At 40.1% G+C, this 10,835-nt stretch overlaps 3 protein-coding genes across 6 annotated transcripts; 2 read left to right on the top strand and 1 right to left on the bottom strand.

Moving 5' to 3' along the window:
* Window positions 1-327: 327 nt before the first annotated feature.
* On the top strand, window positions 328-2,054 carry LOC131216314 (serine--tRNA ligase, mitochondrial). The gene has a single exon (XM_058210766.1). The coding sequence runs from the start codon at window positions 484-486 to the stop codon at window positions 1,774-1,776; it is 1,293 nt and encodes a 430-aa protein (XP_058066749.1). The 5' UTR covers window positions 328-483; the 3' UTR covers window positions 1,777-2,054.
* A 1,079-nt stretch (window positions 2,055-3,133) lies between these two features.
* On the bottom strand, window positions 3,134-8,129 carry LOC131206446 (muskelin). Of its 4 annotated transcripts, XM_058198998.1 has the most exons (8): window positions 7,887-8,129; window positions 7,041-7,253; window positions 6,570-6,964; window positions 6,213-6,441; window positions 5,925-6,149; window positions 5,467-5,635; window positions 5,010-5,210; window positions 3,134-4,929 (listed from the first exon to the last, which is right to left on the bottom strand). In XM_058198998.1, exons 1-8 carry the CDS (start codon window positions 7,967-7,969, stop codon window positions 3,928-3,930), a joined length of 2,517 nt encoding a protein of 838 aa, XP_058054981.1. In that variant the 5' UTR covers window positions 7,970-8,129; the 3' UTR covers window positions 3,134-3,927. The 4 variants fall into 4 exon arrangements, with proteins under 4 accessions (XP_058054981.1, XP_058054980.1, XP_058054979.1 ...); XM_058198997.1 differs by having other exon boundaries at window positions 3,135-4,929; window positions 5,925-6,441; XM_058198996.1 differs by having other exon boundaries at window positions 3,135-4,929; window positions 5,467-5,653; window positions 5,925-6,441.
* A 744-nt stretch (window positions 8,130-8,873) lies between these two features.
* On the top strand, window positions 8,874-9,886 carry LOC131216382 (CDGSH iron-sulfur domain-containing protein 3, mitochondrial). The gene is made up of 4 exons (XM_058210860.1): window positions 8,874-9,166; window positions 9,220-9,385; window positions 9,492-9,585; window positions 9,663-9,886. Exons 1-4 carry the CDS (start codon window positions 9,119-9,121, stop codon window positions 9,787-9,789), a joined length of 435 nt encoding a protein of 144 aa, XP_058066843.1. The 5' UTR covers window positions 8,874-9,118; the 3' UTR covers window positions 9,790-9,886.
* Window positions 9,887-10,835: the final 949 nt, after the last annotated feature.

A 10,835-nucleotide genomic window follows, 5' to 3' on the forward strand; every position in this document is an offset into this window, starting at 1 on the left:
AACACGTAGAAGCTTTTTGACGTTCACCACTTTTGACAGTTTCACTGTTCATGATTCGCGCAATATCTCTGTCACAAAAGTTTGCACAATAATTCCAAAGCATTTTGAACACATTTATTAAAAACTACCACTTTTTGATTCACATTTAAATTTACGAAACATTCTCTCAAAGCCATTGAATGATCGGGTTTAGTTAAAGTTAAAGTTTTGAAAAGTTAAAGAAGAGTTTCGTATGAAAAGCTAAAGAAGATATTTGACAGCGCTCATGTGTTGACAGCGTATGTTAAAGGTTAGCGTACGAACCGATCGACGATTTTGTACAAAATATTCTGCTGCTCGTTTGCTCGCCCATCGCCAGCTCTGAGCCGCTGATGAGAAGTATACAGGTTCGAATTAAAATACAGTAGCGTTTGGCCAGCGTAGTCTATGCGGAAGTGTGACTGAAAGACGGCAAAGCTTGTCGACCTTGGTAGGCGATACAAAATGCTCCTTGTGAAGTGGACACTGGAACCGCTGCGGAGACAAATCAGCCATCACCGGTTCAACCTGCGGGGCATCAACTATGACACCGAATATCTTCTCAACCGAGAAAACGCGCCCGCAATCGAGGCCAACATAAGACAGCGCAAAGGCGTCGGTGACATACGGTTGATACACGAATTGAACGAACAACTTCACATGGTTGATGAATCGCAGGCGGAGCATCACTCAATAGCCGGGCGACTACAGAGTGAAATGGAGAAAATTCCCAATCGCACCCACCCGGACGTTGCATCGTATGGCAACGTACCGAAATTGATGAAGCGGTATAACCAACCCTACGATACTGATTGTCGAAAGTACTATGAATTTGGGGATATGTGCAAGAAGATGAACTTCTACAGAATGGAGAACCTGGGCAATTTCACCGGTCATCGTTCTTATTATCTGACGGATGAGCTGGCCGAACTCGAGCACGCTTTGATTACTTACACGATCCAACGGTTACTGAAGCAAAATTTCCGCCTCATATCAGTGCCTGATATTCTTCCGGCAGGCATCATTGAGAGCTGCGGCATGAACACCAGTGGTGATCGCAATCAAGTCTACAAGGTGAAGCATGAGCGCGAAACGCTTTGCTTGTCCGGCACGTCGGAAATGGCTCTGGCTGGTTACTTCGCTGGACAACTGTTGCGAACGAAGCAGGTACCGCTCCGACTGGCGGCCGTCAGTCGCTGCTTCCGGGCAGAATCCTCAGCTTTGCACGAGGAAAAGGGCATCTATCGGGTGCACCAGTTCACGAAGGTAGAAATGTTTGCCATATGTGCACCTGATCAGTCGGCTTCGATGTTGGACGAGTTTCAGGAGCTTGAGGTTAGTCTTTTCGATGAGTTAGGCCTTCCGTTCAAGGTACTTGATATGCCTGCGAGCGAACTAGGAGCTCCCGCCTACCGGAAGTACGACATTGAAGCGTGGATGCCAGGCCGTGCGATGTACGGTGAGATATCCAGCTGTAGCGATTGTACCGACTTTCAGTCACGTCGCCTCGGAATTCGAATTGAACCGCCGCTACAATTTGCACACACGGTTAACGGAACAGCGTGTGCTGTTCCGCGGATGTTGATTGCGCTATTAGAGAATTTTCAGAACGAGGACCACACCGTTTCCGTACCGGTGCCTCTCAGAAAGTACATCAGTGGAAAGCACCGGCTCTGTCGGCGGAAAGTGCTGCCTGAGCTGAAGCTTACCAAGCGGCTCCAGCAGGAAGATGTTATGGGATTTACAAGTAAACTGTGATAAATACGGCTCAGTCTGTTCCGCTAAGATTTAAAAAAAACTAGTAAGCAGTGCAAAAGAAAGCTGGCGGACCGTTGCTCAACCTTAAAATAACATGACTTTAAGGCATTCCCAAAAATGGAATGTAGAAATTCAAGCTCATGTTATCAAGACTGTTTACGTAATTTTCTTGTTCTTAACTTAATTTAATGAGATCGTTAGTACCCTCCTGATTGCGGATTAAATACGAATTTGAATCCCATACGTTCAAAATAAAGTGCATAAGTTGTTTTTCCGGGATGGGCGAAAACACCCAGAATTTGTGTCGTCATTTTCATAACTTCATAACTGACTCATTTTATTTATATCTTCATGGGGAACGCAATTCGAACATCGCAGTTTGGTGGATCGCAGAAAAACTGGTTTGGTTATACAATCAAGGATTATGAAAATAAAGGTCATCGTATGTAAACTGATGAATGAAAGAAATCAACACCGAATAGTGAATGGACGTATAGTGAATATCTTCACCAAAAACGGTTATTCAGTTATTATTAAACATAATCGACAAAAACTTCAATCAGAAAGGAACGAAGTCCGTGTCGTGTTAACTTGAATTACTACCAAATCATGATGATTAAAAAAATCATTCATGAAGAAAAATGTTAGGATACTACACCAATCCACAAGATACAATTAGTCATTCACTTCTTCGAGGTTTAAGACTATAGACTATCCACCACAATGCCCAGACCAGCCAACGATTGAGAACATGTGTACATTGACTTTAAGAAAATTAACTGAAAAGATTCCATGTGACTTAACAGAAATAACTCAATTAATTAAACAAAACTGGTGAACCATAATACCAGAGGACTGTAGATTAGATCGCATAGCAAAAACAAAAGTGATTAACATAGTTGTGTAGCTCAAAGACTCCACCAACAATATCTCAAAGGTTAGACCCGAGTGTATATATTTGATTGTCAGTCAATTGTAGTATAAACTTTTGTTGACCAACCAAAGTTTTGGTGTATGGTACAACGGAGACGGTAGAATATAGGATAAACATTTTGGGACTATGCTTTTCAAATACGAAAAGGGTCTATCATATTTCTATAGAAATACGTGGTCGTGGTCTGGTCTGTTCGGGCTACTTTTATTCCATTTTCAATTTTTTGTGGCGTTATGTTGCTACTCATGTCACTCACTTTTGCCCCTCTCCTCACACATCGTTGTTTCTGCGCGAATTGTTGGCCAAAACAACACACTAATGATCCCAAAGCCACCGTATCGCCCAGATTAACCGCCCTGTGACTTTTTCCTGCTTCCAAAACTCAATTTTTCAGAACTCAAAAAGTGAATGTGCAAGTTATTGCAACTTCGAGTTTATCCAACTGATTCAAGAATTGCACCCCTAAAATATCAATATGGTCCTTAATAAACACATTATCTTCCATCACGACTCCAATAAGCTTTTAGAAATCTGGTTTATCTCGAAATCAATGAAAAGCATATAGCATTTACATTTTTATAATATAATTTTATTGCTATAATGAAGTTAGAATTTGTCAATGATTGTTAGAAAATCAAACGAATTCTGTACCATAAAACCTGCATTGACAAATTCGAATTTGTTGCAAATGAATGATTCTTCAAGAGTCATGGTGCTGTACAAGTGGAACTACCGATATTTCCCGGATCCGATTCGATAGGCTGGGGCCAAAACAAAAGACGCTGAAAAAACATACACCAGCAATCAGTTTTATACGAAGGGATACAATATTGACTTTTAGTTACGTAACTGGTGCAAATAACTATGCCTTTGTTTCTGAGATGAAGCACCAGTACTTTAGTTTTTAGTCGCATTCTACTGCCAATATCACATAGAGCAGAGCACGCTAAATAAAAAAAACTGAGCCTCATGTAGACATAAGCTAATATATCTTACATTTCAACATTGAATATAACATTGAATGCATGTGTTAAAAATTTTTTTCAGGATTTGAATTTTGTATAATTTAACCAAATTAAAATGATACAAACATGGCTTTGTCCATAACTAATGAAACAGAACATCAAGTTGCAGTGTAATATTTTGAAGCTTTAACCCGGATCAACACTCAACAAGATGACATTCGTACGTTGGAACAGTTTGAAAAAATTTGTTCATTATAGAAGCACATAATCACTAATGTTTTTCTTCGGTTGACATAGTGCTTCGGGCATAAGGTCGACCAGTTTGTTAAATAACAGGCAACGTCTAATTTTCATTTCAAATTGTTGGTCGATGATCCGATTCCGAGTTCCTGCTATGGCATGTGAAGTCGATGGCGTTGTTTGTTTGGAATCAAATGCGCTAGCAGTAGTTGATTCAATTTTAATTGCACTACTTCCTGTTTTCGAAACTTTTGTACCACGCGTGGAACTCTCTGCATTTGTCTTCTGCGTATAGGTAGTAGCTTGTGAATTCGAGCAATCGCTACTGCTCATCGAGCTGATGCTGGAAGTATCGGCTTCGTCGATCACACTTTTCGGTGATTCTACACGCATTACTTTGGCAGCTATGTTTGCCTCGCCTTTCCGGCAATCTTCATCGTCCCGCGATGGTGGTTGCTGTTTGTGTTTGCTACCACCACCACCACCTACTAGAGAACATGTTAGCAAACTAATCGGTTCGGTTTCACCTTCTCCTGCCGTGATGTCCGATTTGAACAAGAGGGAGGCAAGCTTGTGAAATTCCTTGAGCTGCACTGGATCGCCATGATCGATGATGTCGTACAGCTTCGTCTGAAGGTATACTATGGCCGAGAGGGGATCGTTCTTTGTGATCTCTTCGTACTCCTGCTTGCGCAACAGGTACTTGCAGTAGCGCAGAATATTATCGCGATTTGGTTTTTCCAGCCTCAGCACCCAGAAGTCGTCGAGACGAAGATTCGAGTTAGTGCCAGGATTACCACCAAACAAAAAATGCACTTGATTCGTTGTATCGTACACTATCTGATGGGCGTAACGTGGGCAGGGTTCGTGGCACGGACTCTGATTTTTTTGGTAGCAATTTTCCCCGTTCGAGTGTTCGCTTTTGTAAACACAGGACCATTCTTTTTTCGTTAAGGAAAAAAGCCAGAACGAATTGATGTTTAGATCACGTCGTTCCTTCTCCTTGCTCAAACTCTGTAAAATTAAAGGAAGCATTATCAATTTGGGCTTCTAGGACATTTCTAATTATATTGAAAATTATTGAGGCACAATACCGTCAAAACATATATTTCGTCTTTTTGGCAATCAATTGTTGCTCGTTGAGTGAAACCAGATTGGGGTACGTTTTTAGCATCCGCGTTGCTGTTTTCTGGAGTCATACTCGACAATTCGTTGGAGTCTACGTCGTATATGAGAAAATCGACCATATATTCCTTACCGCGCTGCCCACCGAAAATGTAGAGCTTGCGATGTTTCTATAACAACAAAAAACATACTTTACCATGATTAAATCTATTACCAAATTATTTATATTATTATTCTAAACCAAATAAATATCTCAATACTCTTACCCTTATTCAAATCTACATAACTATGCACCGCCTCTCTCAGGAATTGTAAAATTATTATTATATGCAAAGATAATTGGCCCCATGTCCAAACTAAGAATGAAGCGACTAATACTAAACTGCTAACTGGAAACTATGATATAATGAAAAATATCTCACTCACGTGATGGAATAGCATTGAATGCGTCACCCGCGACCGGATGCTCTGCACGTGGGGGCTAGATGCACTAGGATGCTCGCAATCCACCAGAATGTGAGTCCAGGTGTGTGTGCTTATGTGGTACGAGAACAGCCCGGAATACCGATACTGGCCCGTCGTTTCCTCCTCGTTTCTAAATGACAAAGAAACTCTGTAACTTTTACGAAAAGGGTACAGAGGATGGGGCGAACGAGGAAAACAAAATTAAACGGAAAACAAAGGATATAATTCATCTAAGCATTATTGATTTCAGTAGTTAATAGAAAATATGTGTGATTATTGATAAGACCAAGACACTACAGTAATATAGTTAAATTTAGAAAAACTAAACCATGAGAAAAAATCTTTATGTTTTATCAATTTGCACCTATTACTATAGCTGTAACTGCATCACAAAAAATATTTTATCTGTATAGGCATACTTGGGCTCCAAAATACGGCCTCCGAACACGTAGATCGTTTGCTTTTCCACATCGATGCACATTTGATGGTCAAAAACCAGCTGCGGTCCGCCAACCTGGCTTGTGTCGCTGCAGATCATAAACCAGTTCTTGGTGACCGTGTTGTAGAGATAGAAGTCGCTGTTAATGTTTTCCTCCGTGCGAGACGCACTGTCCAAGTACCGACCGAGCATAAAAATCTGCGAGCTACTAGTGTCGTACACCATCTTATGACATGCACGAGGAGTCGGGCCGTCGAAAAGTTCCGACCTTTCGTGTATCATGGTCCAGCGATTCGATCGTACATCATACGACCAGAGATCGCTTAAATCTTCATTGCCATCCCAACCTCCATACAGGTAGATTGTGCTCGTTTGGGGATCAATAATGAGTTGATGACCACCCCGACGTCCGGGCCGTGGTTCGTTCTCGGACGTTAGTTGCAGATTCCATAGTGGTTTATACTCCTGTCGTTCCAAATAGTCATCCATTAGACCTCCTGTAAAGAATATAAATATAATTTAAATACTTTTAGATAACAGGATACATTTTTCCCGCAATATTGCATAATTTCTAAAAAAATATTCACTGAATACACCAAAGATTCACCAGCCATTATTCACTTACTGGTAATAAAGTCCATCAGCATCTCTTCAGTCTTCTTAAAATCCCCTCTATTTACAAGTATCTCGTGCAACTCGGTCATCTTATCATCTTCGAGCAGCACGCCAGTTTCTTCCTGCAACACGCCGAACGCTCTAACGTAGCCTTGCTGACGACAGTGCTTCAGGAAAAGACGCACGATTTCCACTTCTCGCAACATGTTGTACTTGCGTAGGTTAGTCAGTATAAACATCGAGTCTTCGATGCCTAGTAGTTCAACATACCAGATGCAGAAATTAAAGCTCGGACCCCAAGAGAGCAGAGGCACAATTTGGATAAACTTGATCGGTAACAGCTCGCCCGAGTTCGTTCGATGTTTTAAATTGAATATTTCTGGCACTGAGTCATTTTTCAATCCACTAAAGAGGAATAGAAAAAGTAGAAAGTATGAAGAATCAAAAATAATGAAATACCCTCAATAAAGTTTTACTTTACCCCTCGAACAGCAACATCATGCGATCCTCCTCCAATCCTCCCAGAACTTTGAATTTGCGCAAATTGCAAACATGTGTTTTTTCATACTTCCCGAATTTGATACGCGTGACAATGGCGGGCCGATCTAGTTTTAGGATCAAAAACTGAGGCGGAGTATTGGTGTTCGATGACCAACGAGATGTTTGATTCGACGGATTGTCCTCTCGGATGTTTCTAGCAAGAAGGAAAAAGAATTCATTTTTTGCCTTTAGTGAGCAAGGGTACTTTATTTGTTTGGCTTGTTTGTTTTTAATACTTCCATATTGTTTTAACTAACAATGGAATGCATTTTTAAATAAATTTTGGGCATTGTGCAAGTATTCGCAAATATTTTTTGTCGCAAACACTCTGTCAAATGTATGGGCATCTGTAAAGACTTATCGAACATTGTTACTCTTCTCCTATGGTGTTTAGCGGATTTCGGCAACCAAACTCGTACACTCACACCCACAAACCTTGTGCTATCAGTTAGGCAAAAAAACTTGATGCGCCATTGCAATGGAACTACGCGCCACATCATTTCATTAAGAAACTTTGGTAAATAATTATTCAGACATTTAGAAGGATTTGCTGTGCTGAATAAAGAAGATATTTAAAACTACGTACACAGCTTTTAAACTCATAGTAATTCGCATCGTACCACCACAAGCAACATATTCGGCTGCTGATAGATCAAAAAGACAGATTGCGTTTCAACACCGGTAATCTCTTGCAGGCAGCAGAAATTCGGTCATTTTCACTACGGTTCTCACGAATTAGCTGGTCTACTTCTTTCATTATCACTGTCATCTTGAAGTTTATACTTACTCCGGCAAATAGGAAGACGAGTAACTCGAGTATTTATGGATATCGTACTCTAGCTTTTTAATGTCCGAGATTGGTCCAGCCATCGTTGCGCTTGGTACCTGACGCGTGCGTGACTGTGTTAGAGTAATACACAAGACTGCAAAATCGATAAGAAAGCAATACGAAAAAAGTCGTGCGGAACACCACCGATATTCGTGACGCTTTATCAGTCGGGTGAAAGGTAGAGTTATTCTGCACGTTTCGTTATGCACCAAAGACCAAACACACTTAGTTAAACTTGTTTGACAGCAAAGTGAATTGTTCGCAAAATGTTTGACGCTTGTTCATTGTTGTTCACTCAAAGGTTCATTCCAAACAACAAGTCCTAGAAAAGTTACGCCAAACAGCAAAATGTAATTAGTTGAAGAAGATATTCGAATAAAATTCAAATAATTCTTGTTCCTCGTTTAGAGTAAAAGTCATAAGCGGTTCCTGTGCTTGGGATGAACGAACGCGTAGCGCTTGACGGGTTAGTTTATGTTTTTTCGTTGAGTTTAGTTAAGTCATCTATTTTCGTCCGAAAATGAAAGAAAATAATGCAGATTGCACTTAGAAGAACGGCGAATAAATTAGAAGCATATGTATGCCCCCCGTTTAAATTTAATAAATGAATAGTAAATGTGCAACACTTGATTTTTTGACTACTACCTTTCAGTGCATTTAACAATATTCGCCATGTTCGGGCGACACAAAGTACAAATTTTCTTTCATTTATGAACAATTGATGCGTGATCCTTCTAGACCATTGCTATGCGTTCGAAAGCTGGAAAAATCTGCTGCTGTTGTATATTTTTCGGTGGACAAATCAGTTACGAAAATAAATTCTATATAACGCAGTGTTGTTCCGTTGCTTGCTGTTCGATGTACACCTGCTACACTCCATAGATGTTGTTTCTTGATTGAATCATGTGTTATAATATAGAACGTTCCACTATGGCGTGAAGCTAAGTGTATGCTATCGAACTCTGGACCGCAAAGTAACTTGTGTGCTGTCACATTCATCAGAATTTATGCGGTCGACTTGAAACCATCGGAAAGGCGCTGGAATTCTCTAGTGTTCACGAAATTAGAAAGCCGGTAGCAGCAAACAAACATTTTAGCGGAAGGGGTTTTCTCAGCATAATTCAGCTCATCAAAAAATTATTTACATTCGGCATCTCAATTTATGTTCGTTAACCTAACACGGAATCATTATGAGCATTCTACAAAATGTTTCATTTTTGCAATCACTAGCAAAATCTGTAGGTACACAGAAGCTAAGTTACTGCGCAATCTAATGTTTATCTTCCTTCAGCGTTCGCAACCAATACGCTTCGCGGTCCGCGGAATAGTTAAAAGTCCAGCCAGAAATGATAATAAGTTTCCCAAAAATGTTATTGAACATCTCAACACAGCACACGAACAACAAACCAATGGGATTGTTTACGATAAGAAACCGTTTCGGATGGAACTTCAAGAAGGTGTGACGCTAGCTGGCGTTAAACACAGATGTTGTCAGCGATTGTTTAGAATTAAACATTGACTATTAAACATTTACTACTATTTTCTTTCAACTTTTAAACACAGGCAAACGTTACTCGTGGTGTCTTTGTGGGCGCTCCAAAGGACAACCGCTGTGCGACGGCACACATAAGCTAGTGCAATACAAAATCACTCATCGGTAAGTAAACAAGTTTCAAAAACAATTGTGTTTACAGTAGTAGTGAATATCATTGAAATGTTTTTCTTTATTACCAGACCAATACGGTTTCAGGTGGAGACAAGCGGTATTTACTGGCTATGCAATTGCAAGCAAACGAAGCACCGACCTTTCTGTGATGGAATGCATAAGTGCGAAGCGGTACAGAAAACATCCGGAAAATAGTTGTACACATCCGGGTGACAGAGAAAGTAGGTCAAATAACGAGCCAGTGTAATAAATAAAGTAGGATGTTAGATAACCTGGTATGTCTTATTTGTTCGCTAATATTTTATTTTCGATTCAAGTATTAACATAAGAACCACTTTCTGCTATTCTGTTTAATTCGTACTATATAAAAGCAATCGGAGCAAAGCGTATAAAAATAATTAGGTATGAAATAAGAAGGCTATGATTCACTTTCGTATTAGGCGTATTAGAACTTAATTCGGTTTTTATTCGACATTTGTGACCCAACTACAAACACAAAACGTATGACTACTTAATGAAAGTATTGTCCGTCGTTAGGTACTACTTGTTGCCATCTTTTAGGTAGTTCTTCGATTCCGTATCGATAAAACTTCCTATCTTTATCAGCCATCTACTCAGAGACCCATTTTTCAATACCTTCATAAGAAGTTAACCCCTGTGCTGCCGAATCGTTACTCATGCAACGGAACAAATACTAGTCCGAAAGATCAACATCTGGTGAAGACAGCAGTTCCCATCCGACATCTTCGAGATAGGTTTTGACCGGTTTTGGAATGTGAGGTCGAGTTTTGTCATTTTGAAAAATCAGCTTATCATGTATTTTATCCCATTCTCGTCGTTTTATGGCTAAAGCCTTGCTTCATATGGATTAATGGTTGTTGATGCGATTGTCCTTCAATAATTTCATTAGGTTTTAAAAGCTGACACTACACCACAGCGTTCACATATATGCACAGCATAATCGTTGCAAAGTGAATATTTCGCTTTGGTTGTGATGGACATGGTTCACCAAGCTGTATCCAGCCCTTTTTGTGTTTAGGATTGTAAAAACTCTCCTCTTCATAACCAGTGACGATACGGGTACAAGAACCCTTTCCTTTTCAACAGCGCAAGCAGAAATTCGCAAATGGTGTGCCTTCATTCAATTCCTCTTTTTTCAATTCATGTGGAACCCATAAAACATCATTCCCATTTCTAATCATTCCCACTCAGGCGATGGGAAACTGTGTGGTCAACTCCTA

The sequence above is a fragment of the Anopheles bellator genome, chromosome 1 (genome assembly GCF_943735745.2).
Source record: "Anopheles bellator chromosome 1, idAnoBellAS_SP24_06.2, whole genome shotgun sequence".
In the NCBI taxonomy this organism is placed as follows: Eukaryota; Metazoa; Arthropoda; class Insecta; order Diptera; family Culicidae; genus Anopheles; species Anopheles bellator.